Genomic DNA, 27260 nt, shown 5'->3' on the forward strand with positions numbered 1-27260 from the left:
GTCCAGGGACACAACTGGAAAAAATTGCATCATGTTGTTAAACTGTATATTGACATTTTTCAGATTATTAAGATTGTAACCCACCCATGAAGCATGCAGAGCTAAACTGCAGGATGAATCTTTTTCAAAACTAGGCTAATAATATAATTTAACCAAAACCACACATCACCTGTTAATCTGTAGCAATGTTGCATTTACATTTCATTGTGACCATTTTGAATGAGATGTCGATTGTTGCTGAATTGTGACCTAGTTTGTGAGGTGGACGTCTTTCCATAATGTTTGTGACTTCCAAACTCATTTCACTTGCGCTCTTTACAACCAGCAGAAGGAGACATTCACCCCATCAACTTGCGCAGCATATGAGATGGCGTGTCAATCAGTAAATTCACTTGTATATTGCATTAAAAACATTTAGTTAGCTTATAATTACAAGTAAACTTAAACTAGGGTACTGCTCCAATTGCCCGATCCGTAATTGAAGGACGTTGTTTAGAATGTAAGCACCACAATAATTAGACACTAATTACGTTAAGTTTATTTTAATTTTAATGCTCGTAGGAACTTAACGGATTTAAAATGGATTTAAAATACATTTTCAAAATAATTTGTTAACAATTTTACAGATTTCAGTTGGCAAATCTATGTGAATGCAGCATTACAACAACAGATAGCGTACACCTTTGATGTGTTACAAATTTGCTCCAACAGCAACATTTACGACCACTTTCATTCTCATTTCCCTCCAGTCTGATGGGTCACGCTCCACACACGCAAGCCATGGTCCACTTCTATGGTGTTACAAAGTGTGCTGTGACTTGCCTGACAGAAAGTATTCGCTATGAGCTGCAAGGCCAGAAGAACCAAATTCGCACCACAGTGAGTTGATGCTCAGTTTAAACAAATTAAAGAGCAGCCCTTAAAAGAAATAAAGTTCATGGCCTCCTTGTTACATGAGTCATTTGAAGATCAAGAAAACATTCCCTGTATTTATTGGCCTTTTTTGATTTGTAGAGGGTAACTCGATGGGCCGAATGGCCTCCTTCTGCACTGTAAATTCTATGGTAATCTATGGTGGTCTCCCCCCCCCAACCACGTGCTATGCAAGGATAGTTGGATATACATTGTGGTCTCTTCTGGTGCCATTAATGAGATGACCACTAGAAAGTACCAAGAGCAAATCTAGTACTTTCCAATGTTATGGGCCAGGGTTTAGAGAACACCAAAGTATATCATGGAGTTCACCTGATCGACAACTTTTCATAGATTTTGGTTGTGAGGAGCACAAGGGCCCACTTTCCAGGTCTGATGCAACAGAAATCTTCAGTATTTTTAAACAAATGTTTACTCTATGAATCCAGTTAAAATTTTATAAACACACAGTAAACATTTTATCAACTACCAACACTGATACCGCCCCCCCCCCCCCCCACAAAGATACAGTACTCTATAGGTAACCCTTAGTAACTTTCCTGACAACATCCAGAAGCCAAACATCCTTTTTTCCTACAAAAACCGGTATTACAGAAACAGGTATTACTTTGAAATTATCAAGTGATCTGGAGACATTCTTTAGCATGCAGGGAGAGAGACCAAAATACACCTTCTTGGTTTGAATTCAGCTCCCCAACTGAAAACCGAAAGTAAAACTCAGAGCCAAAAACTGCTTCCAGTTCAAAACAAAAGTAAAAAGCAGAGCCAGAGCCCAGCTCCACCCACACAAGGACATCACTGCAGCCACTTGAGAAGCCAAACATTTCTTAAAGTGACATTCCCATGACACCAAGGTTCCTCCAGACCACTCCTTTATTACCGAGCTTAAGACACAAAATCAAAACCCTGTTTTCTGGAGTTTTGAGAGGCGAAAAATCCGGCCTCTGCTATTTCATTGGTGGCATAAGGTCCATCATCTAGCTGTGTACAAATGTATAAACTTGCAATATTATAGTTTAATCGTGTCAAAAAAGACATTAGGCAGTTTGTGTGATCTCACCTCGTGTCATATTTCTTTACCCAAAGGAGTGATTTAGGCAAAGATCATGGGAAAGGTGGATAATGATGTTAAGCACGGGCTTGGCTGGGGAGACCAAGGCAGTGGAATTAGTTTTGAATTGCTCTACCAAAGAGCCAGCTTGCAAGCATGATAGGCCAAATGGCCTCCTTGTGTTGTAAGCTGCCTAAGGAAAAATTAACTGGCACCTCTAATAATATTCTTGGGTTGTGATCGTTCCTGTAAATGCCAGCTTAGCTCAATAGTGGCAATTTCACCTCTCATTCATAAGGTTGAGTGCTTAAAATTCGAGGACTTGAACACCGAATTTAGGCAAACACTACTTTGTCAGAGGTGTGATGGCTTTGGCTGCCTTTAAGATAATACCCCATCTGGCTGTTCAAGTGGATGAGAAAGATCCTTAGCAGTGTTCAAAGACTTAGAGTTTTCTATGGCCAACATCAGCAAAAATTGATTAGGTGGGCATTCATTTATCTGCTGCGTGCAATTGCAAATTGGCTGCTGCGTTTGACTACTTAAGAGTGACTTTGAAAGGAATGTTACAAATCCACCATTATATGTTGGAGAAAATCCTACCAACCCAAAGAAACTCTTCATTGTAATGGTTATAAATCAACACAATGGCCCTCTCGATTCATTACCAGCCGTTGCTCCTTTGATCTGATGTTTAATTCCACGTTCCCAGAAATTCCTGACATCCCCACCTTTTTCCTGTTGTTGGCTAAATGTACTGCCGATTCCTTTAAGTGAGATGCTGCTACTTGTACAATCTGTGCATATTTTACTCCATTTCAGAGCATATCACCTGGATTGGTAAAGACTGAGTTAATCCTTCACTGTTTCGAAAATACTTCAATCAATGCTCCAGATTTATGTACTCAAATGAAGGTGCGTAACACATCGACTAAAAACACATTCTAGAAGGTGGGGAACAAGCAAAAACAGATAGGCCTATATAGTAAGTGGCTTAATTTATTTGCCTCTTGTTTGCACAGTTTAGGACTACATACCACACCCCAGTATTCTGTGCTATCTAATTTTCAAATTGTTGCTTTAGTTTATTGAAAACGTGCAGAGTGGAGAGGGCAGGATGGGATGGGGGCGGAGGGAATAGCACATTAGTTTAGAAATTTATAATTGAAGAACATTTTTATCATTGAGGGAAATAAATGTCAGCATATGTTAGCCGCAGAAAGGACAGACTCAATTCAGTACTTGTACAGTATTAACCAATTTATATTAGCGTTTCACATGGCGAGTGAAGATCAAATGCAGAATGAGGTCAAATCTGGCAAGGATATGCAGTCTTAATTCAGTCTGCGGCTTAAAGCTGTATTCCGTCACTTTTATAAAAAAAACATTGATTTGCTTTTATTTATTGTTGACTTCAATTTGGCAATTTGGGAAGCAAAGAGGTAGATTGGTTCAAGGACAGAAGTCTGTCTGCAGTACAGGCCAGGAGGTGCCAAATTGAGGGCAAACAACACCACTACTGGCAGAAGGATATCATTACAGTGCGATAATTTGCACTGGTAATAATGGGCAGCATCGAATATTGTGAGATTTTGTAACATGTGGAATTGTATAGCTGAATTAGACACATTTACAGGCTTGACCATACCACTATTGACACAGTGCCTTTTTACACAAGGTGAGAAAGGAAGGATGCAAATATATGAAAGAGCTGATGCTGCGTAGAGACCAGGGCAGATGTTTGAAAGATATACCACTGTCCTGGCTGAAATTCCACATATCTGTTAGTCAGTTCACAGAGGGCGAGGACTGGGGAGCCTTAGACATATTGAGGACAAAGTTGAAGGGGCTTCATTGACTGAACAGATTTGATCTTTTACCTATATGTAAAGAACAAAACAAACTATCCTACTTGCGGTTGTTCGAGATGTGGCAAAGAAAGAGGTAAGAAGTTAATCCTATGTTCGAGGGCTGAGTTACGAAGAATTGCAAGAAAAACTCAGATTCTTCCGCTTTCAATGATAGTGAATGGTGGGAGTTTGGAACTCGTTGCCTGAAAGGGTGGTAGAGACAGAGACCCTCATAACATTTAAGAAGTATTTAGATGTGCACTTACAATGTCAAGACATACAAGGCTATGGGCCACGTGCTGGAAAATGGGATTAGAATAGTGAGGTGGTTGTTTTTGACCGGTTCAGATGCAATGGGCCAAAGGGCGTTTTCTTTGCTGTAGACCTCTATGACTCTATGAATGAGATGGTACACTGATGCACCTTTTTTCAAGTTACACCTTGACAGCAAGAAAAGGAACATGGATATAATCAGATCGAAGGCAAATATACAACTGATGGCAAGGTGAATGTTTTTTAAAATAAATTTAGGGTACCCAATTATTTTTTTCTCCAATTAAGGGGCAATTTAGTGTGGCCAATCCGCCTAACTTGCACATCTTTGGGTTGTGGGGGTGAAACTCACGCAGACACGGGGAGGATGTGCAAACTCCACATGGACAGTGACCCAGGGCCAAGATTTGAACCCGGGTCCTCAGCACCGTAGGCTGCAGTGCTAACCATTGTGCCACGTGCCGTCCTGGGAATGTCTTCTTTGTCTGATACCCCGAAGACTGCCACTTTTGGGCATGGCTCCACCCTCACAGCCTTTGACATTGCCTCAAAGAAGGCTGTCCAGAACCCGACAAGTCTGCGGAAGGCCCACATTATGTGGGCGTGGTTGGCTGGGCCTCCCTGGCACCGTTCACACTTGTCCTCCACCTCCGGGAAAAACCTACTCATTCAGGTTCTGGTTAGGTGCGCTCTGTGCACCACTTTAAACTGCATGAGGCCAGCATGAGGCCTTGCGCAGGACGAGGTGGCCCTGCTCAGTGCTTCGCTCCAGAGTCCCCACCCTACTTCCATCCCTCGTTCGTCTTCGCACTTATGTCTTGCTCCGTCTATTGGCGGTCTCGCCCTTTCTAAACGTGTCCATTTATGTCCCTAAATTGTAAATAATAACCGTTTCAATCACCTCCTCTATAGTGTACAAATGTAAAATTCAATAAAAATATTTAACAAAAAAAAATGAATAGCACCTGAATGGTAATTTGGGTAAGCTGGAGATAAAAAGTTTAGTCAATGAAGATGCAGTTAGATGTTTTGATTGAGGAGCAGAATTGGACATTACTGTGGAAGGGGAGGATAAATGGGCCGAATGGCCTCTCTATTTGCAGGTCTTAGTGAGGCAGACATTGCTAACAATGGTGAGCAATATCCAGATGACCAGTTTCAGTTCGGCCACTGATGACACACTGGCCCCCTAGTCAGAAGTTTATGAATTCAGGTCTTGAACACCCAATCTAGGCTGACGTCAGTGTTCAGAGGGTGTGCTACAGTTGTTGGGGATGCTGTTTTCCAGATGAGACATTAAACAGAGGCTCTATGTACTGTTCTGGTAAATGTAAAAGATGTCAAGTATACAAAAAGGACCAGTGACATTTTCTCATTGTGCTGAATGACTTAACCAATGCAGTCAGCAACAAAAAAAAGGCTAACTGGTCATGTATCAAGTTTGCTGTCCGTAGGATTGTCCTGCATGAAAATGATTTGTCAAGTCTACCTACATGACAACTGAGATTATTTTCAAAGCAAAAAAAGAGTACAGTGTTCCTACTGGTGGAGAAATGTGAGCACTTTGTGTTAAAACAAATGTTACTAAATGTCCTCTTTGTTAAACTCTCACTATTGCTGTTGTAGGCTCTGTAAGTGCAAGTGCTGTGATTTATGCTCTAGGTGCACCACCTCATGTCAATGTAAGAATATCTAGTCACAAAATGACTGTTCAATATTAGTGTGCAAGTGCATAATGACATTCTCCTAATATGCAATTTTAACAAATGTATTAAAACGTTTTTAATACAAATTATAGTAAAACGGGTCCTTTCTCTTCCTACGTCACTACCTGCTCTTAAAGCCTACATTTGACTAGAGGTGAATTGTGACTGATCACCTTGTGTCACCCTCACAAGGCACCATGATGGTGAAGTGATGCCAGCTTCCTCTGGCTATCACAGAACCATGCAGGGCCCAGTTTGGCTGCTGCATGTGTGTTTTGCTCAGTTTATAAAGTTAACGAGAAAATATTTGACTAAACCGGATGGTTTAGTAAAAGGATTTTTCTTTAATTTTGCACGCAGAGGAATATTTGTACCCCACGGATTTGCTCTCCAGGTAGCTCCCTGTTTATTCAGCTCCAGAAGTTGCACAATTATTGGAAGTAATAGAAAAAATAAAATCATTATTTTAGTTTGGGTAGTTCCTTTATATGTACTCGTACTTATCAAGTTACCAGGAACTAACATTGCACTTTCACACTGAAGTATTGAGAACTTCATTTTTACTCTTTTTATTTAGGTTGGTGAAACCATCATTAGACCAGTGGAGCATGCAATGTGATCACACATATCACAATAAAGGAAGAAATGCAACTATCACTCAAGTGGTTGCCGCCAAATATGATGCTTTTTAATGCTTGAGCCTTTGTTTCAACCAATACTTAGCAATACGCTCGATATTATACTTCAAAATGCTACATGACGGTTTACCTGTTCCTGATCACTTCTTTGTGAACCTGCAGTCATTGTGTGACAATTATCTTTAATAGTTTTCTGGGGAACTTACAGCTGTCATTTCATCACTCTATCCCACAAGGGACTAAGGCATGTAGTATTGTTCAGTAAACAAATTGCGTGACCTCAGTCGACCCTTGTTTTTTCATCCCCAGTGAGAGGAAACGCAGGAAATTCAAATTGATTTGCCACCTGCTGACATGAAGCAGTTCTGTGGAATTGTTCCAGTTTCAGGCACAGAACCAAATTTGGATACCTTACCAGTAAAGGATTGATTCTCCGGGGAGACTCCTGGGGATTCTTGCTCACTGACCATGGTCTGCATGTCTACAATATCCTGATATGTGTGGCTCCCTGCCAGCATCAAAACTCAAAATCAACTCCTCTTTTTATGGAAAAGAGGAACCCGCCTACTTTTCTTGACTAAGATTACGCTGCCTTCAAACATTGATTTGAAAATACACTTTAATTAACTGGTTGAAATTATGAAGAAAAATTAATACTCCCCTTCAATAGAGCAATTTCTATTGACCATGCATAGAAGTAGTTGTTAGAAAGGGTTATATGACCAACCATTTTCAATAGCTACTTGCACAACACATCACAACATTGAAGCAAAGAGATAGGCTTCAGTCAACAGAACAAGAGATGCGCCACAGTTGCTGAGAGCTGATGTGATAAAGTGAACTGACTGAAGTACCCAATTAATTTTTTCCAATTAAGGGGCAATTTAGCGTGGCCAATCCACCTACCCTGCACATACAAAGAACAAAGAAATGTACAGCACAGGAACAGGCCCTTCGGCCCTCCAAGCCCGTGCCGACCATGCTGCCCGACTAAACTACAATCTTCTACACTTCCTGGGTCCGTATCCCTCTATTCCCATCCTATTCATGTATTTGTCAAGATGCCCCTTAAATGTCACTATCGTCCCTGCTTCCACCACCTCCTCCGGTAGCGAGTTCCAGGCACCCACTACCCTCTGCATAAAAAACTTGCCTCGTACATCTACTCTAAACCTTGCCCTCTCACCTTAAACCTATGCCCCCGAGTAATTGACCCCTCTACCCTGGGGAAAAGCCTCTGACTATCCACTCTGTCTATGCCCCTCATAATTTTGTAGACCTCTATCAGGTCGCCCCTCAACCTCCTTCGTTCCAGTGAGAACAAACTGAGTTTATTCAACCGCTCCTCATAGCTAATGCCCTCCATACCAGGCAACATTCTGGTAAATCTCTTCTGCACCCCCTCTAAAGCCTCCACATCCTTCTGGTAGTGTGGCGACCAGAATTGAACACTATACTCCAAGTGTGGCCTAACTAAGGTTCTATACAGCTGCAACATGACTTGCCAATTCTTATACTCAATGCCCCGGCCAATGAAGGCAAGCATGCCGTATGCCTTCTTGACTACCTTCTCCACCTGTGTTGCCCCTTTCAGTGACCTGTGGACCTGTACTCCTAGATCTCTTTGACTTTCAATACTCTTGAGGGTTCTACCATTCACTGTATATTCCCTACCTGCATTAGACCTTCCAAAATGCATTACCTCACATTTGTCCGGATTAAACTCCATCTGCCATCTCTCCGCCCATGTCTCCAAACAATCTAAATCCTGCTGTATCCTCTGACAGTCCTCATCGCTATCCGCAATTCCACCAACCTTTGTGTCGTCTGCAAACTTACTAATCAGACCAGTTACATTTTCCTCCAAATCATTTATATGTACTACAAACAGCAAAGGTCCCAGCACTGAACACCACTGGTCACAGCCCTCCAATTAGAAAAGCGTTGCATTGTGGGTGGCGAAACCCACGCAAATACGGGGAGAATGTGCAAACTCCACACAGACTGTGACCCAGGGTCGGGATCGAACCTGGGCCCTCGGTGCCGTGAGGCAGCAGTGCTAACCACTGTGCCGCCCTATTTTATACTTAGACTTAATAAATTCTGTCAAACCTCTGACCACATTCTTGGACCCGGAGTGGTCTGTACCTAGTCAGAAACTGCTGGTTTCTTTGGGAAAACTTTCCCATTCATTCTGACACTTGTAATTGACTTGTGCATTACAATTGAGATTGGAGCGAACCCCATATCTTATAGCTACACAACTGAGGATAGCCCAATCATACTGGCGGCTGCACCTTGCCATGTATTGTCACTGTGATCTGACATTTATGAACTGAAAACCTAGCCAGTTCAGGTGGGTGATTTGATTTAATAGTGTCAACTATTTAATAGCATGTCAACTTTAACTTTTCCTCACACTTAAACAAGTGTTTTTTTTGACAACGTTCCTGCCCGGTTTCGAATTGAGAACCTTTTGCGTGTAAACACGATAACCACTACGCAACAGAAACAGGGCACTAAACAATCGCAGCAGGACTCGAACCTGCAATATTCTGATTGTATCACAATTCAAAGCAAAGTTAAATGCCTTATCCATTAAGCCGTGTGACCCACAGATAGGGAACAACATCAAAGGGCGCATCCGGAAAAGCGAGGGTCAGACTGCGTGATTTAAAGGGCTCAATGTGTTGAGTATCACTAGTCAACTATACCTAACCCTGATATAGTACATGCTCTTATATTATTAAACTCTGCTGCAAACAAGCAAATCAGGGGCCCTATTAACTTTCACATTCATATATAACACATTAATGATCTTCGGAGTGCTTACTAATTTTCCTGTGACAAACTACTGAAATATGTAATGCTTTCTAGCAGAAAATGTTTGGATGCATCCAAAGTTTTTGCTTAATTATTTGCAAACTGCTAGCCTTCAAGAAATAACTTAATGCCAGTTTTATTTTATTTTATTTTTTTAATTAGGGGGCAATTTAGCATGGCCAATCCACCTACCCTGCACATATTTCGGTTGTGGGGGTGAGCACCACACAGACACGAGGAGAATGTGCAAACTCCACACGTATAGTGACCCGGGACCAGGATGGAACCTGGGACCTCGGGCGGCGTGATGCAGCAATGCTAACCACCGCGCTACCGTGCCGCCCGAGAGCCAGTTTTATGTTGTGCTGTGAGCTTTTCTAAGTTATTGCACATATTTTCTGGTCACAACACTGAGCCTAAAGCATTGGCCTCTGCACATGTTGTACTAATGTAAATTGGGACCAAATGACCTCACAAAATCATCTGGAGTCAGCTTCCTTACAGATTTATTCTGAGCAAACAATGCAGCATTGATCTGTGTGATCCATCTGCTGGATGACTGATCTAAAAGCAAGATATTGTAGATGCTGGAGATCCAAAATAAATACTGAAAGTACTGGGAAACCGCAACAGATCTGGCAGTATCTGTGGAGTGAGGAACAGTCATATTGGACCCTGGTGACTTTCACACTCCCTGTCTGGTCCCTCTGGTAAGGGTTGTCTGTAGATTGCAATAGGTGTTGAAACTCCTTCAATGGCTGACCCCCTCCCCCCTCACCCCCTCACCTCATAGAAGTCCATAGAATTCCAACAGTGCAGAAGGTGGCCATTCGGCCCATCAAGTCTGCACCAACCTCCCGAAAGATCACCCCACCCAGGTCCACTCCTCTGCCCCATCCTTGCAACCCCACCTTAACTCACATCAAGGGGCAATTTATCATGGCCAACCCACCTAACCTGCACATCTCTGGACTGTGGGAAGAAACCTGAGCACCCGGAGGAAACTCACACAGACATGGGGAGAAAGTGCAAACTCCACACAGTCACCCGAGGCCGGAATTGAACCTGAGTCCTTGGCGCAGTGAGGCAGCAGTGCTAAACACTGTGCCAGAGTCTTGGTGCTTTGAGGCAGCAGTGCTAAATGCTGTGCCACCATACTGCCAAATCAGTTGTCCTCTGAGATCCTTGGATAGGTGTGACTGGATTTGTAGACCTTGCTATGGCTAAGCGGGAGCTGTTGGCAGTCCATTGCTGATCAAGCAAACCAACTCAGTATAACTCCTTTTTATTCCACCCAGCATTCAATTCAGTATTAACTTTAATAACTTAGTTTACAGCTTTAAGGATTCGTTAACAGCCAGGGTGCATCCATGTTTCACCCATTTTAAGTGGGTGAGTACATCACATGGATATTCCTTCTGCAAATATGAGGAAAAATGTGCCAACCTTCTTTAATTTGCATGCATTCTAATTATCAAATGAAGCTCCCACACAAACTACCGACCAATAGGTTTGGCACATTTTGAGAGCCCCGGGAAATTCTTGTGGATGTTCATTGGATTTCTCATCTCCTAATTCCCCTCTTCTGCCACCTAGTGGCAGCCATCTTGTGGCTGGAATATTTACCCCAACTGTTTGATCTATTCAACCAGGCTGAATGCCTCATAACAATCTATATTTAACTAGGACTGAACAAAACAAAAACAGGAGTCATTGAGGATGTTTCACCTTCAGATCAAGTACAGCAGAATTAAATCTCCAGCTGCTGCCACATTTCAGGAACAGCTCCCTGTGCGAACGATGTGTTACTTTATATAACCTCCAGCTGATCCCATCAACAATATGAGATTATTTGCTTTCCCCCTTGTCTTGTCATGAAAGGCCAGGCCCTACTCCACACTAATAATCATCGGAGGGCACTTTAATGCTTGCTAACTCACCTGTGACAAACTACCGAACTCTGTATTGCTTTCTAGAAATATACAACTGGATGCAATAAAAGCTTTTACCTGATTGTTTGCAAAATGGATTCGGCTTTAAGGAATAATTTAATGCTGTTTTTATGTTGTACTGTGGGTTTTTAGTTGCTGCATGTGTTTTTTTGTCTCAGCATTGTAGTTACAGCACTGAACCCTGCACATTTGATGCTCACAAACTGAGATTGAGTGACCTCACTCTACACCCCATCAGCAGAAAGTCCCCCAAACACTGAATTTCTATTCCTTTGGTTCAAATGGAGGTCGGGAGAGGGTGGGATGGCTTACCTTCAATTAACAGCCCCTTAAGCTCCCTGAGGACCCTGTCAATGGGTTGAGGTTGGGAAAGCACTGGATTTTAAATGGTCAATTTGGAAAATCCGGACAGTCTGTTCCATGTTAGTGCCCAGCTGCCAGGTTCATGAGGGGGACATCGGACAGCTTGTTTTTAATGGATGCAAAATGGGGGCATTTTGTGCTGGGTTCAGCATATTACACTTATTTTGCCTGCATGGCTGATTTACTCTACCTTAGCACTGCTGACCTTGTGAGTGATGTGTTGGGTGTTCTGGATCACAAACAGGTCACCAACACTGGAAGTGGTGCAACTCTATTTTATTATAAGGTTAACTATATTAACATACTTGAACTATGGGTAAATGCAATACCAGCTTTAACTGTTGACCCTTGCCTAGTCATAACCAGGTGATGCACTCAGCACATGGTGAATGTCTGTGTTGTAGGCTGTGAGCTCTGTACTCCGAGCTGGCTGCTACTAGAATTAGCGGGAACTCTCCTGCCCCCTGTCTTTATAGTGCGTGTGCTCTCACTGGTGATTGGCTGCGGTGTTGTATATGCTGATTGGTCCCACTGCATGTCCATTAGTGTGTGTGTGTCTGCATCATAATATACTGGTGTATATTATGACAGTGAGGAGCTGTTGTCTCTACACACACTGCAGTATTTTTATGTGCATTTTGGTTCCAGAGGTGCATACAGGAATTTTAAAAAAAAAGTCACACCTCATTATCCTGACTCTGCTGCCAATTGAAAATCTAGTTATCAATAATACTTGAATGCCTTGTAAACAAATGTGCACAGTGACTACACAAATTAAACATTGGTTAACATTCCACCACTTAGACTGAGAGTTACATTTTCATATTGTTGTACAATTAAACAACTCACTGGAAAAGGAGGCTTGTCAAATATTTCCGTCCTCAATGATGGAGGAGCCCAGCATACCAGTGCAAACGATAAGGTTGAAGCATTTGCAACAATCTTCAGTCATAAGGGCCGAGTGGATGATCCATCTGAGCCTCCTCTGGAGGTCTGCAGCATCACAGATGTCCGTCTTCAACCAATTCAATTCACTTCACATAATATCAAGATGTGGCTGAAGGAACTGAATGCTGCAAAGACTATGAATCCGGGCAATAGTACTGAAGACTTGTGCTCCAAAATATGCCGCCCCCTCAGCCAAGCTATTCCAGTACAGCTACAACCCTGGCATCTACCCAGCAATGTGGAAAATTGCCCAGGTATGTCCTGCACACATGAAACTGGACAAATCTAATCTGGCCAATTCACAGAATCAATGCAGAAGGAGGCCATTCGGCCCATTGAGTCTGCAGCCAACCTCTGAAAGAGAACCCTACCTCGGCCCATGCTCCCACCCTATCCCCGTAACCGAGTAACCCCACCCAAGAAGGGGGAATGTGGTCCCCACACGAACCATAGAATCCCTACAGTACAGTAGACGGCTATTCTGCCCATCGAGTCTGCACTGACACTCCGAAAGAGCACTCCACCTCGTCCCACTCCCCCGCTCTATCCCTGTAACCCTGTGCCTCCAGCTAACCACATTCTGGGACACTAAGGGGCAATTGATCATGGTCAATCCACATAACCACATCTTTGGACTGTGTGAGGAAACTTGGAGCACCCGGAGGAAACCCACACAGACACGGGGAGAATGTACAAACTCCACCTGCACAATCACCCAAGGCTGGAATTTAACCCGGTCTCTGGCGCGGTGAGGCAGTGATACTAATTACTGTGCTGCCCAATGACTGCCCCGTCAGTTTACACTTGATCATCAGTTAAGTGATGGAAGGAGTCATCAACAGTTCTGTTTAGAAGCACTTCCTTCACTATAACCTGCTCAGTGAAACACAGTTTGGGTTCCACCAGGGCCATTCTGCTCCCAAACTCATTCCAGCCTTGGTTCCAACATGTGCAAAAGAGCTGAACTCCAGAGGCGAGGTGAGAGTGACTGCCCTTGACATCAAGACAGTATTTGATTGAGTATTGCATCATAGAACACTAGTGAAACTAGAGTTAATGGGAACAAGGGGGGGTGAACTCAATGTCGGCGGGAGTTATACTTGACACAAAAGCAGATAGTTGTAGTGGTTGCAGGTCAATCACTCAGCTCCAGGACATCACTGCAGGAGTTCCTCAGTGTTGTGTCCTAGGCCCAACCATCTTCAGCTGCTTCATGAATGACCTCCCATGATAAGGTCAGAAGTGGGAATGTTTGCTGATGTTTGCACAATGTTCAGCACCATTCATGACTCTTCAGATAATGAAGCAGTCCATGTCCAAATGCAGCAAAACCTGGATGATATCTAGACTTGGGGTGTCAAGTAAAACTCGTTTCACACAAGTGCCAGGCAAATGCCATCTCCAACACAAGAGAATTTAACCATTGTCCATTGACATTCAATGGCATTGCCATTGCTTAATCCCCCACTATCAACATCGTGGAGGTTACCATTGACCAGTAACTGAACTGGACTAATCATATAAATACTGCGGTTACAAGTGCTCCAGCAGAGGGCAGTAGAGCGGAGCTGCTGATTGACTGTTGCAGGGGAAATTTACATACGTCCGTGTGCTCACCCTAACTTGAAGGTGTACCCAAGCAAGAGACCCTAGCTGTTCAAGTGAAGACAAGCATCCAGCAGAGGGCAGTAGAGCAGAGCTGCTGATTGGCTGTTGCGGGGGAAATTTGCATATGTCCATGTGCTCACTCTGACCTGAAGGTGTACCTGAGCAAGAGACCCTAGATTTTCAAGTGAAGACAAGCATCCAGCAGACGATAGTAGAGCGGAGCTGCTGATTGGCTGTTGCGGGGGAAATTTGCATACGTCCGTGTGCTCACGCTAACTTGAAGGTGGATTGTGGAGGAGCTGTTGTCAAGTGACACTTAAACCCAAAACACTTCTTCAGTATTTCCCTCCCTACCCCCTCCTCTAACCAAAAAAACAACCGCTGTAAAGATCAAGAGGAAGGCTCGAGGGCAGGTAGAAGTAGAAAGAAGTTGAACCGTGACATCACAGCCTGCAGGTAAGGGATTGGCTGGTGACTGGTAAGTAGTTTTTCTTTTATTTTCCCTCCGGTGTTATCATGTGGGGCGCAGAGGTTGCTGAATGAGTGCTTGCTGAGAAGGGGAGTGAATAACAGGTAAGCTCTTTCTTTCTTTTTTTATTTAGAGGGGATGGCAGGGAAGGTAGTGCAATGTTCCTCCTGCAGAATGTTTGAGGTGAGGGACGCCGTCAGTGTTCCTGCTGATTTCATCTGTGGGAAGTGCACCCATCTCCAGCTCCTCAGAAATCGCGTTAGGGAATTGGAGCTAGAGCTGGATGAACTTCGGATCATTCAGGAGGCAGAGGTGGTCATAGATAGAAGCTTCAGGGATGTAGTTACTCCGAAGAATAAAGATAGATGCATGGCGGTGAGAGGGGCTGGGAGGAACCAGTCAGTACAGGGAACCCCTGTGGTCATTCCCCTTATTAACAAGTATACCGCTTTGGATACTGTTGGGGGGTGGGGGGGGGGGGGGGACTTACCAGGGGTAAGCCATGGGATACAGGTCTCTGGCACAGATTCTGTCCCTGTTGCTCAGAAGGGAAGGTGGGAGAGGAGTAGAGCATTAGTCATTGGAGACTCCATAGTTAGGGGGATAGATAGGAGATTCTGTGGGAATGAGAGAGACTCGCGGTTGGTGTGTTGCCTCCCAGGTGCCAGGGTGCGTGATGTCTCGGATCGTGTTTTCAGGATTCTTAAGGGGGAGGGGGAGCAGCCCCAAGTCGTGGTCCACATAGGTACCAACGACATAGGTAGGAAAAGGGATAGGGATGTAAGGCAGGAATTCAGGGAGCTAGGGTGGAAACTTAGATCTAGGACAAACAGAGTTATTATCTCTGGGTTGTTACTCGTGCCGGGTGATAGCGAGACAAGGAATAGGGAGAGAAAGTAGTTGAACACGTGGCTACAGGGATGGTGCAGCAGGGAGGGTTTCAGATTTCTGGATAATTGGGGCTCATTCTGGGGTCCGTGGGACCTCTACAAACGGGATGGTCTACACCTGGACCAGAGGGGTACCAATATTCTGGTGGGGAAATTTGCTAATGGTCTTCGTGAGGGTTTAATCTAGTTCAGCAGGGGCTTGGGAACCTGAATTGTAGCTCCAGTATACAGGAGGTTGAGTGTAGTGAGGTCATGAGTAAGGTTTCAAAGTTGCAGGAGTGTACCGGCAGGCAGGAAGGTGGTTTAAAGTGTATCTTCTTCAATGCCAGGAACATCCGGAATAAGGTGGGTGAACTTGCGGCATGGGTTGGTACCTGGGACTTCGATGTTGTGGCCATTTTGGAGACATGGATAGAGCAGAGACAGGAATGGTTGTCGCAGGTGCCGGGGTTTAGATATTTCAGTAAGCTCAGGGAAGGTGGTAAAAGAGGGGGAGGGGTGGCATTGTTAGTCAAGGACAGTATTATGGTGGCAGAAAGGACGTTTGATGAGGACTCGTCTACTGAAGTAGTATGGGCTGAGGTTAGAAACAGGAAAGGAGAGGTCACCCTGTTAGGGGTTTTCTATAGGCCTCCGAAAAGTTCCAGAGATGTAGAGGAAAGGATTGCAAAGATGATTTTGGATAGGAGCGAAAGCAACAGGGTAGTTGTTATGGGGGACTTTAACTTTCCCAATATTGACTGGAAATGCTTTGAGTACTTTAGATGGGTCTGTTTTTGTCCAATGTGTGCAGGAGGGTTTCCTGACACAGTATGTAGATAGGCCAACGAGAAGCGTGACCATATTGGATTTGGTACTGGGTAATGAACCAGGACAGGTGTTAGATTTTGAGGTAGGTGAGCACTTTGGTGATAGTGACCGCAATTCGATTACGTTTACTTTAGTGATGGAAAGGGATAGGTATATACCGCAGGGCAAGAGTTATATCTGGGGGAAAGGCAATTATGATGCGATGAGGCATGACTTAGGATGCATCGGATGGAGAGGAAAACTGCAGGGAATGGGCACAATGGAAATGTGGAGCTTGTTCAAGGAACAGCTACTGCCTGTCAGGCAGGGAGGAAGTGGTCGAGCAAGGGAACCGTGGTTTACTAAAGCATTCGAAACACTTGTCAAGAGGAAGAAGGAGGCTTATGTAACGATGAGACATGAAGGTTCAGTTAGGGTGCTCGAGAGTTGCAAGTTAGCTAGGAAGGACCTAAAGAGAGAGCTAAGAGCCAGGAGAGGATATGAGAAGTCTTTGGCAGGTAGGATCAAGGATAACCCTAAAGCTTTCTATAGATATGTTAGGAATAAACAAATGACTAGGGTAAGAGTAGGGCCAGTCAAGGACAGTAGTGGGAAGTTGTGCTTGGAGTCCGAGGAGATAGGAGAGGTGCTAAATGAATATTTTTTTTGTTAGTATTTACACAGGAAAAAGACAATGTTGTCGAGGAGAATACTGAGATTCAGGCTACTAGACTAGAAGGGCTTGAGGTTCATAAGGAGGAAGTGTTAGCAATTCTGGAAAGTGTGAAAATATATAAGTCCCCTGGGCTGGATGCGATTTATCCTAGGATTCTCTGGGAAGCTAGGGAGGAGATTGCTGAGCCTTTGGCTTTGATCTTTATGTCGTCATTGTCTACAGGAATAGTGCCAGAAGACTGGAGGATAGCAAATGTTGTCCCCTTGTTCAAGAAGGGGAGTAGAGACAACCCCGGTAACTATAGACCAGTGAGCCTTACTTCTGTTGTGGGCAAAGTCTTGGAAAGGTTTATAAGAGATAGGATTTATAATCATCTAGAAAGGAATAATTTGATTAGGGATAGCCAACACGGTTTTGTGAAGGGTAGGTCGTGCCTCACAAACCTTATTGAGTTCTTTGAGAAGGTAACCAAACAGGTGGATGAGGGTAAAGCAGTTGATGTGTTGTATATGGATTTCAGTAAAGCGTTTGATAAGGTTCACCACGGTAGGCCATTGCAGAAAATACACAGGCATGGGATTGAGGGTGATTTAGCACTTTGGATCAGAAATTGGCTAGCTGTAAGAAGGCAGAGGGTGGTGGTTGATGGGAAATGTTCAGCCTGGAGTTCAGTCACAAGTGGTGTACCACAAGGATCTGTTTTGGGGCCACTGCTGTTTGTCATTTTTATAAATGACCTGGAGGAGGGCGTAGAAGGATGGATGAGTAAATTTGCAGATAAGCTGCAGCGCTGGGCTGAGAGGTGGCAAATGGAGTTTAATGCAGAAAAGTGTGAGGTGATTCATTTTGGAAGGAGTAACAGGAATACAGAGTACTGGGCTAATGGTAAGATTCTTGGCAGTGTGGATGAGCAGAGAGATCTCGATGTCCATGTACATAGATCCCTGAAAGTTGCCACCCAGGTTGAGAGGGTTGTTAAGGCGTACGGTGTGTTAGCTTTTATTGGTAGAGGGATTGAGTTTTGGAGCCATGAGGTCATGTTGCAGCTGTACAAAACTGGAGTATTGCGTGCAATTCTGGTCGCCGCATTATAGGAAGGATGTGGAAGCATTGGAAAGGGTGCAGAGGAGATTTACCAGAGTGTTGCCTGGTATGGAGGGAAGATCTTATGAGGAAAGGCTGAGGGACTTGAGGCTGTTTTCGTTAGAGAGAAGAAGGTTAAGAGGTGACTTAATTGAGGCATACAAGATGATCAAAGGATTAGATAGGGTGGACAGTGAGAGCCTTTTTCCTCGGATGGTGATGGCTAGCATGAGGGGACATAGCTTTAAATTGAGGGGAGATAGATATAGGACAGATGTCAGAGGTAGGTTCTTTACTCAGAGAGTAGTAAGGGCGTGTAATGCCCTGCCTGCAACAGTAGTGGACTCGCCAACACTAGGGGCATTCAAATGGTCATTGGATAGACATATGGACGATAAGGGAATAGTGTAGATGGGCTTTAGAGTGGTTTCACAGGTCGGTGCAACATCGAGGGCCGAAGGGCCTGTACTGCGCTGTAATGTTCTATGTTCTAAATCAAGAGGCTAAGAATCCTGCGGCGAGTAACTCATCTCTTGACTCCCCAAAGCCTGCCCACCATCTACAAGGCACAAGTCAGGAGTATGAAGTATGATGGAATATGAGTACAGCTCTACGTCATCCAGGACAAAGCAGCCCACTGCATTGGCACCTTTTCCACAAACATTCACTCCATCCACCAGTTACACACAGTAGCTGCAGTATGGACCATCTACAAGATGCACTGCAAAAACCTACCATGGCTTCTTCGACAGCAACTTCCAAGTCCATGACTACTACCATCTAGAAGGACAAGGCAGCAGACACAGGGGACCACCATCACGTGGAAGTTCTCCTCCAAGGCACTCACCATCCTGACTTGGAAATGTATCGCCGTTCTTCCACTGTCGCAAGGTCAAAATCCTAGAACTCTCTCCCTAACAGCACTGCTGGTGTACCTACACCACAGGGACTTCAGCTACTCCAGAAGGCAGCTCGCCAATAAATGTTGGCCTAGCCTGTGACCCTGACATCCCTTAAATAAATAAAAATGTAAAAATATAATGAGCAGATTCCAGTAGGTGTCCCCATACTATTTCCCATTCACATCAATAACATCAGGAAAGTTAATTCTACTAAATTTGTATGTATAAATACAGAATGTCAGCAACCGTGGATTGAAATAAAGTGAGGAAACCTTCTTGTCATTGTCCTTGTACCCAGATCTACTGTCCACCAGGTGGGTAGCCCCCTGATCCGGCTGATAACCTGGAATGTAAGGGGACTGAATGGGCCGGTTAAGCGGGCCCGCGTGTTCGCGCACCTGAAGGGGCTCAAGGCGGATGTGGTTATGCTCCAGGAGACACACCTGAAGGTGGCAGACCAGGTAAGACTGAGGAAAGGGTGGGTAGGTCAGGTGTTTCACTCGGGGCTAGATGCCAAAAATCGAGGGGTAGCGATCTTGGTGGGAGAGAAGGTGTCGTTCGAGGCGTCGAGCATTGTGGCAGATAATGGCGGTAGGTACATAATGGTAAGTGGTAAGTTGCAGGGAGAGAGGGTGGTACTGGTCAATGTGTATGCTCCGAACTGGGACGATGCGGGTTTTATGCGGCGTATGTTGGGTCGGATCCCAGACTTGGAAGTGGGGGGCCTGATAATGGGGGGAGATTTTAACACGGTGTTGGATCCTGCACTGGATCGCTCCAGGTCTAGGACGGGTAGGAAGCCGGCGGCGGCTAGAGTGTTGAGGGGATTTATGGACCAAATGGGAGGGGTGGACCCTTGGAGATTTGCAAGGCCGGGGGCTAGAGAATTTTCATTCTTCTCACATGTCCATAAGGCTTATTCTCGAATCGACTTTTTCATTTTGAGTAGGGCACTGATAGCGAGAGTAGAGGATACTGAGTATTCGGCAATAGCCATTTCGGACCACGCCCCGCATTGGGTGGACTTGGAGATGGGAGAGGAGAGGGACCAGCGCCCGATGTGGCGCAAGGAGGTGGGGCTGTTGGCGGACGAGGATATGAGCGAGCGGGTCCGAGGAAGTATAGAGAGGTACTTGGAGACCAACGACAACGGGGAGGTCCGAGTGGGGATGGTATGGGAGGCACTGAAGGCGGTGGTGAGGGGAGAGCTGATCTCCATCAGGGCCCACAAGGAGCGGAGGGAGCGGGGGGAGAGGGAGAGGCTGGTGGGGGAGATGGTGAGGGTAGACAGGAGGTATGCGGAGGAGCCCGAGGAAGGATTGTTGAGGAAGAGGCGCAGCCTCCAGGCCGAATTCGACCTGGTGACCACCAGGAAGGCGGAGGTGCAGTGGAGGAAGGCCCAGGGGGCGGTCTACGAGTATGGGGAAAAGGCAAGCCGGATGCTGGCGCATCAGCTTCGGAAGCAGGACGCAGCTAGGGAGATCGGGGGAGTTAAGGACAGGGGAGGGAGCGTGGTGCGGAGTGGGGTTGGCATCAATGGAGTCTTCAGGGACTTCTACGAGGAATTGTACCGATCCGAGCCCCCACGGGAGGAGGGAGGGATGGGCCATTTCCTGGACCAATTGAGGTTTCCAAAGGTGGAAGAGGGACTGGTGGCGGGACTGGGGGCCCCGATTGGGCTGGAGGAGCTGATCAAAGGGATAGGAAGCATGCAGGCGGGGAAGGCACCGGGGCCGGATGGTTTCCCGGTCGAGTTCTGTAAAAAATATATGGAGCTGTTGGGCCCGCTGTTAGTTAGGACCTTCAATGAGGCAAGGGAGGGGGGGGGCTTTACCCCTGACGATGTCCCGGGCACTGATCTCCTTGATCCTGAAGCGGGACAAGGATCCCCTGCAATGTGGGTCTTACAGACCGATTTCCTTGCTAAATGTAGATGCCAAGGTGCTGGCGAAGGTTTTGGCCACGAGGATTGAGGATTGTGTGCCGCAGATCATCCATGAAGACCAGACGGGGTTTGTGAAGGGGAGACAGTTGAACGCGAATGTGCGGAAGCTTTTGAACGTTATCATGATGCCAGCGAGGGAGGGGGGGGGGGGGAGGCGGAGATAGTGGTGGCGATGGACGCTGAGAAAGCCTTCGATAGGGTAGAGTGGGGGTACCTGTGGGAGGTGGTGAAGAGGTTCGGGTTTGGGGAGGGGTTTGTCAGGTGGGTTAGGCTGTTGTATGAGGTCCCGATGGCGAGTGTGGCCACAAATAGGAGGAGGTCCGAGTACTTTTGGTTGCACCGAGGGACGAGACAGGGGTCCCCCCTGTCCCCCCGCTCTTTGCACTGGCGATTGAACCCCTGGCTATGGCACTGAGAGAGTCGAGGAACTGGAGGGGGTTGGTGCGGGGTGGGGAGGAGCATAGGATGTCGCTTTATGCGGACGACCTGCTGCTGTATGTGGCGGACCCGGTGGGAGGAATGCCAGAGGTAATGAGGATCCTTAGGGAATTCGGGGACTTTTCGGGGTACAAGCTCAATATGGGGAAGAGCGAGCTGTTCGTGGTTCACCCAGGGGACCAAGAGAGGGGGATTGGTGAGCTCCCACTAAAAAGGGCGGAGAGGAGCTTCAGATATTTGGGGGTCCAGGTGGCCAGGAGCTGGGGGGCCCTGCATAGGCTTAACTTTACAAGGCTGGTGGAGCAAATGGAGGAGGAGTTCAAGAGGTGGGACGCGATGCCGCTGTCCCTGGCGGGTAGGGTGCAGTCAATCAAAATGACGGTGTTCCCAAGGTTTTTGTTCCTGTTCCAGTGCCTCCTCGTGTTTATCCCGAAGGCTTTTTTCAGGCGGGTTAACAGGAGTATAATGGGGTTTGTGTGGGCGCGAGGGACTCCGAGGGTGAGAAGGGTGCTCCTGGAACGGAGTAGAGATAGGGGGGGGGGCTGGCGCTGCCCAACCTCTGTGGGTACTACTGGGCCTTCAATGCGACAATGGTGCGCAAGTGGGTGATGGAGGGGGGGGGCTGCATGGAGGAGGCTGGAGATGGCGTCCTGTGTGGGTACGAGTCTGGGGGCACTGGCAACGGTGCCGCTGCCGCTCCCTCCAAGGAGGTATACCACGAGCCCGGTGGTGGTGGCGGCCTTCAAAATCTGGGGGCAGTGGAGGCGGCATAGGGGGGAAGTTAGGGCCTCGGCGTGGACACCATTACGGGGGAACCACCGGTTCGCCCCAGGAAGAACAGGTGGAGGGTTTTTGGGGTGGCACAGGGCAGGTATACGAAAGTTGGGGGACCTGTTTGTGGACGGGAAGTTCGCGAGCTTGGGTGAGCTGGAGGAGAAGTACGGGCTCCCCCCCAGGGAACACCTTCAGGTACTTACAGGTAAGGGCGTTTGCCAGACGGCAGGTGGTGGAATTCCCACGGCTACTGCCACACACAGTACAGGACGGGGTGCTCTCCGGGGGGTGGGTGGGAGTGGGTAAGATCTCGGAAACTTACCAGGTGATGCAGGAGGAGGATGCGGCCTCGGTGGGGAGTTGAAAGGTAAGTGGGAGGACGAGTTGGGAGAGGAGATCGAAGAGGGGACGTGGGCAGATGCCCTAGGGAGGGTGAATTCTTCATGCGCGAGGCTCAGCCTCATACAGTTTAAGGTGCTGCACAGGGCACACATGACCGGGACAAGGATGAGCAGGTTCTTTGGGGGTGAGGACAGGTGTGTTAGGTGCTCAGGGAGCCCAGCAAATCACACCCATATGTTCTGGGCATGCCCAGCGCTGGAGGAGTTTTGGAAGGGCGTAGCGAGGACGGTGTCGAGGGTGGTAGGATCCAGGGTCAAACCGGGCTGGGGGCTCGCAATATTTGGGGTGGCAGAGGAGCCGGGAGTGCAGGAGGCGAAAGAGGCCGGAACTCTGGCCTTTGCGTCCCTGGTAGCCCGGCGAAGGATTCTCCTTCAGTGGAAAGATACGAGGCCCCCAAGCGTGGAATCCTTGTTCAGCGATATGGCAGGGTTCATTAAATTGGAGAGGGTGAAATTCGCCTTGAGAGGGTCGGTACAAGGGTTCTTTAGGCGGTGGCAACCGTTCTTAGACTTTCTGGCAGAACGATAGACATTGGTCAATGGCAGCAGAAGCTCGGGGGGTGGGGGGGGGGTGGGGTTACTTTATTTTTGTTTATGTTATTTACACTGGAAGGGTCTGAGGGGGTGTATACACCTGTTGTCTTAAGTCGGGGTGTTAATGTTAATTTATTATTTAGGTACGGGGGGGAGGGGGGGGGGAGGGGTTTGGGGGGTTGCTTTTTTAGATTGTGTTTTGTACTTAACCCTGTTGGGTTCTTTTTTCTTTCTCATTTTGTTATTGATATTTTATGAAAACCTTTAATAAAAATTATTTAAAAAAATATATATAAAAGTACACATAACATATTCTTCACATTTAAACATTATCTTCCAGCAGACTGCAAATGTCCAACTAGGTTACCCACGAGTGCATTGTGTTAAGTCCCATTACAGAACCATGAACTTAACAGATGATGTACTGAGAGGAGGTTCGCAGCTTCCCCATTGGGAAGGGTTGGAAATGAGAGAAAACTGGAAGAAAAGCGCAGTTCAAATGGGAATGGAGAAGAGATCTGAATTAGAGGAAGGATGGGAATGAGACCGAACTTTCTAAAAGAGTCAGAATAAAAAAAACCTTAGATCAAGTTTCATGATTGCTACACAAAGCTTTAGTGCTTTCAGAGTCACTTCAGGTGTTAAATGGAAGTGTTCTTCAGTATTACAGCTTCCTGTGGCGGTGACCTGCCAGCCACAGGAACATCTAATGAAACCTCTGGCCCAGCAGCTCCTGGCTGTTTGATATCGCTCTCCAGACCAACAGGAGTGACCGACTTCACGAGCCTCTGAAAGAGAGATGAATTAAAACGTGAATTCGGATTTGCATACATTCCTCTTTAAAAATTGGAAAACATTTATGAGACCTGGAAATAAGTGGGATGCAAACTTCAGGCAAGCTTTGTATTTCAGAACATAAACATAACATACAGTGCAGAAGGAGGCCATTCGGCCCATCAAGTCTGCACCAAACCACTTAAGCCCTCACTTCCACCCTATCCCCATAACCCAATAACCCCTCCTAACCATTTTTGGACACTAAGGGCAATTTTAGCATGTCCAACCCACCTAAGCTGCACATCTTTGGACTGTGGGAGGAAACCAGAGCACCCGGAGGAAACCCACGCAGACACGGGGAGAACGTGCCGACTCCGCACAGACAGTGACCCAGCGGGGAATCGAACCTGGGACCCTGGCGTTGTGAAGCCGCAGTGCTAGCCACTTGTGCTACCGTGAAGGTGACCCAGTATCCATGTTGAGTAGTTCCCCGTAAATATAGGCCCATGAAAGGCTCGGAATATGTTTGCCCCAACCCAACCTTCAACCCCTTATTCGAAACCGGCCTATAATGATCTTTATTACTGTCACATGTAGGCTTACATTAACACTGCAGTGAAGTTACTGTGAAAAGCCCCCAGTCGCCACACTCAGGCGCTTGTTCGGGTACACTTAAGCAGAATTCAGAATGTCCAATTCACCGAACAAGCATATCTTTCAGGATTTGTGGGCAAAACCAGAGCACCCGGAAGAAACCCACGCAGACACGGGGAGAACGTGCAGACTCCTCATAGTGACTAAAGCTGGGAATCGAACCTGGGATCCTGGTGCTGTGAAGCAACAGTGCTACCCACTGTGCTACCATGCTGTGATGGTGGCACCACTAATGTAAAAGGTGCTATGATTGTTTCAAGACAGGTGGGTCTCTTTGACCAATACGTGGATTGAAAGCACAACATTGGCATTAATAACACAATGCTATAATCACCTGAGATATCCAGCAAATGGCTATCCCAACATTAGAACCTTTGATTAATATGAAGATGTTTCAGTAAAGATACATTTCATGAAAGCTTTATCCATGTTGTTAAAATACTTAATGGCTGTGCACAAGCGTATGAACCTTCAGATTTGCAATAACTGTACTACTGGCCTTAATATCTTGACAACTTTGATTAAATCATGCCTTAACTTTCTAAATTTTAGTGAACACAAACTTAGCTTAGGTAATCTCTCCTCAAAATGAAATCCTTGGAGCGCAGGTATCATTCTAGGAAATTCACGCTGCCCCTCCCCGCAACTGCTCTGCTCTATTCGACTCTTTAACCAATAATCCTGCACCCCCTCTGTTCTTATCCCCCACTCTTATCCTGCATGAAAACTCTACAACCAGAGATGTTTTTCCCCCTCCTTAAGCCAAGTTTCTGTTGCGATGATATCGGCACGGTAACGCAGTGATTACCACAGTTGCTTCACAGTGCCAGGGTCCCAGGTTCGATTGCCAGCTTGGGTCACTGTCTGTGCGGAGTCTGCACGTTCTCCCTGTGTCTGTGTGGTTCCTCCGGGTGCTCCGGTTTCCTCCCACAAGTCCCGAAAGACGCACTGTTGGGTGAATTGGACATTCTGAATTCTCCCTCAGTGTACCCAAACTGGCGCCGGAATGTGGCAACTAGGGGCTTTTCACAGTAACTTCATTGCAGTGTTAATGTAAGCCTACTTGTGACACTAATAAAGATTATTATTATTATAATGACATGTGTCTATCTGTGCACACAGCTCATCAGTTTTATTCATTATACTCCTGGCATTTACATATATATTATTTAACACTGCCAAATTCCTGTGCTGTACACTTTTTAACCCCGTGCTGTTTCTGCCTTTCAGAGTCATTCACCCATTCTTCGTCTCCCATTCCCTGCTCTGGAGGTTGTCCTCAGTTTCCCATCCCTCTGTCAATCTAGTTTAAATCCTCTAGGCCCCCCATAGGCCCGTATTCACTGGAATTTAGAAGGAGAGACATATAAAATTCCGACAGGGCTGGGCTGACTGGATGCAGAAACGACGTTCCCTTTGGCTGGGGTGGGGGGTGGGGGTCTAGAACAAGGGGGGTCACAGTCTCAGGATACGGGGTAGGCCATTTAGGACTGAGATGAGGAGAAACCTCTTCGCTCAGAGGGCGATGAGCCTGTGGAATTCTCCACCACGGAAGGCTGTCGCAGTCAAGCCACTGAATATATCTAGGAAGGAAATAGATCGTTTCTAGGCTCAAAGGGAGTCGAGGGGTATCAGGGGAGAGTGCAGGGGTGAGGCCTAGTGATCGAGGATCAGCAATGCTCGTACTGAATGACAGCCAGTTCTGAGGGCCAAATAGCCTACTCCTGCTTTTATTTTCTATGTTTCTCAGTTTGCAACAAGATACAAAAGAAAGCAAACACAAATTCTGAAAATTTGAAATCAAAAAGAGAAAATATCGGATATGTCAGGACCTGAAAAGAGAAAAGGCAACTTAGTGCTTTCGGTTTAGACATAGGCGGGATTCTCCAGAAACGCTAGTCAACGTTAATTGGTCCACTTAACGCGGCCTCATGGGCTTCACGCCGCAAATGAAGGCTCACCAGCTGCTTCAGCGGCACCGCGTTCGCCACCCCCCCCCCTCCAACAAGGTCAAACAGCACTTGCACAACCAACCCCACTCAGCTCGGAGCCAAGGCGCCAAGAGGTCCGGCCCCAAGGTGTGGAGGCTCCTAGATGCTATCGAGGCCAGGAGGGATGTCCTGTTCCCTCAAGGATCCTGGAGGGGGAGCCGTAGGGCAGCCAGTGCCACCTTGGAATAAAGTGGCAGCGTCCGTCAGCTCAGGAGGTGTGACCAGGACGACTGGCCTCCAAAACCGCAAGAAGGTCAACGACCTACTCCGGGCAGCACGGGTGAGTTGACAACACCCCCTGCCCCAAACCCCTGGTCCCAATGTGACCAAACCCCCCCCCCCCAACCCCCATTTTCCCCCTCCAACCCACCCTTCACCCCCTGCCCTCATCCCCACCCCATTCACCCCCCAACCCTTCTTTCACACCACCAATGTCAATCACACCGCCTGTTCATTCTCCCGCAGGTCCTCCGGCCGACTGCACCGGCCCGTCCGGGGTGCCCCCGTCCCCTGCCTCCCATGAGACCACCTCAGACGAGAGCTCTGAGGATGCCACAGTCGATGCGCTGCAGCTGTCATCCCCACTCACCACCAGCGCCGAGACACACACCTCGGTGGGACATGTTAGTGGTCAGGCTTCTGGGGCACAATCTGGTGAGCACCACACTGCTGCTGATATACATCAGGTGGAGGCAGGAACCCCCAGGTGGGTCAGCAGTCGGAGGGCTGCTGGATTCCAGGACCCAGCTGGGTCCCAGCCAGATGCTGAGCATCTGGAACAGGTATATTCAG

General features: G+C 46.7%; 2 protein-coding genes across 3 annotated transcripts in view; one reads left to right on the plus strand and one right to left on the minus strand.

Moving 5' to 3' along the window:
* The first annotated feature begins 753 nt into the window (after positions 1-753).
* Positions 754-6734, plus strand: LOC140386788 (dehydrogenase/reductase SDR family member 11-like). The gene is made up of 3 exons (XM_072469486.1): positions 754-879; positions 2807-2899; positions 6391-6734. Exons 1-3 carry the CDS (start codon positions 754-756, stop codon positions 6430-6432), a joined length of 261 nt encoding a protein of 86 aa, XP_072325587.1. The 3' UTR covers positions 6433-6734.
* A 16903-nt stretch (positions 6735-23637) lies between these two features.
* The window catches only part of LOC140386789 (sodium- and chloride-dependent GABA transporter 1), a 177249-nt gene continuing 173626 nt past the window's right edge, over positions 23638-27260 (minus strand). For both annotated transcript variants that reach the window (XM_072469487.1, XM_072469488.1), the window contains exon 13: positions 23638-23834. In XM_072469487.1, the coding sequence (XP_072325588.1) occupies positions 23688-23834 (147 nt within the window). In that variant the 3' untranslated portion in view covers positions 23638-23687. The remainder of the gene's footprint in view (positions 23835-27260) is intronic.

This window comes from Scyliorhinus torazame, chromosome 12 (genome assembly GCF_047496885.1).
Source record: "Scyliorhinus torazame isolate Kashiwa2021f chromosome 12, sScyTor2.1, whole genome shotgun sequence".
NCBI classification, from domain to species: Eukaryota; Metazoa; Chordata; class Chondrichthyes; order Carcharhiniformes; family Scyliorhinidae; genus Scyliorhinus; species Scyliorhinus torazame.

Excerpts from the sequence above, each read along its gene's own strand:
- LOC140386788 (XM_072469486.1), top strand. The coding sequence starts at position 754 with ATGGGTCACGCTCCACACACGCAAGCCATGGTCCACTTCTATGGTGTT. Across the intron at positions 880-2,806 it reads AGAACCAAATTCGCACCACA|AGCATATCACCTGGATTGGT; the intron begins GTGAGTTGATGC and ends ACTCCATTTCAG. Across the intron at positions 2,900-6,390 it reads ATTTATGTACTCAAATGAAG|GTTGGTGAAACCATCATTAG; the intron begins GTGCGTAACACA and ends CTTTTTATTTAG.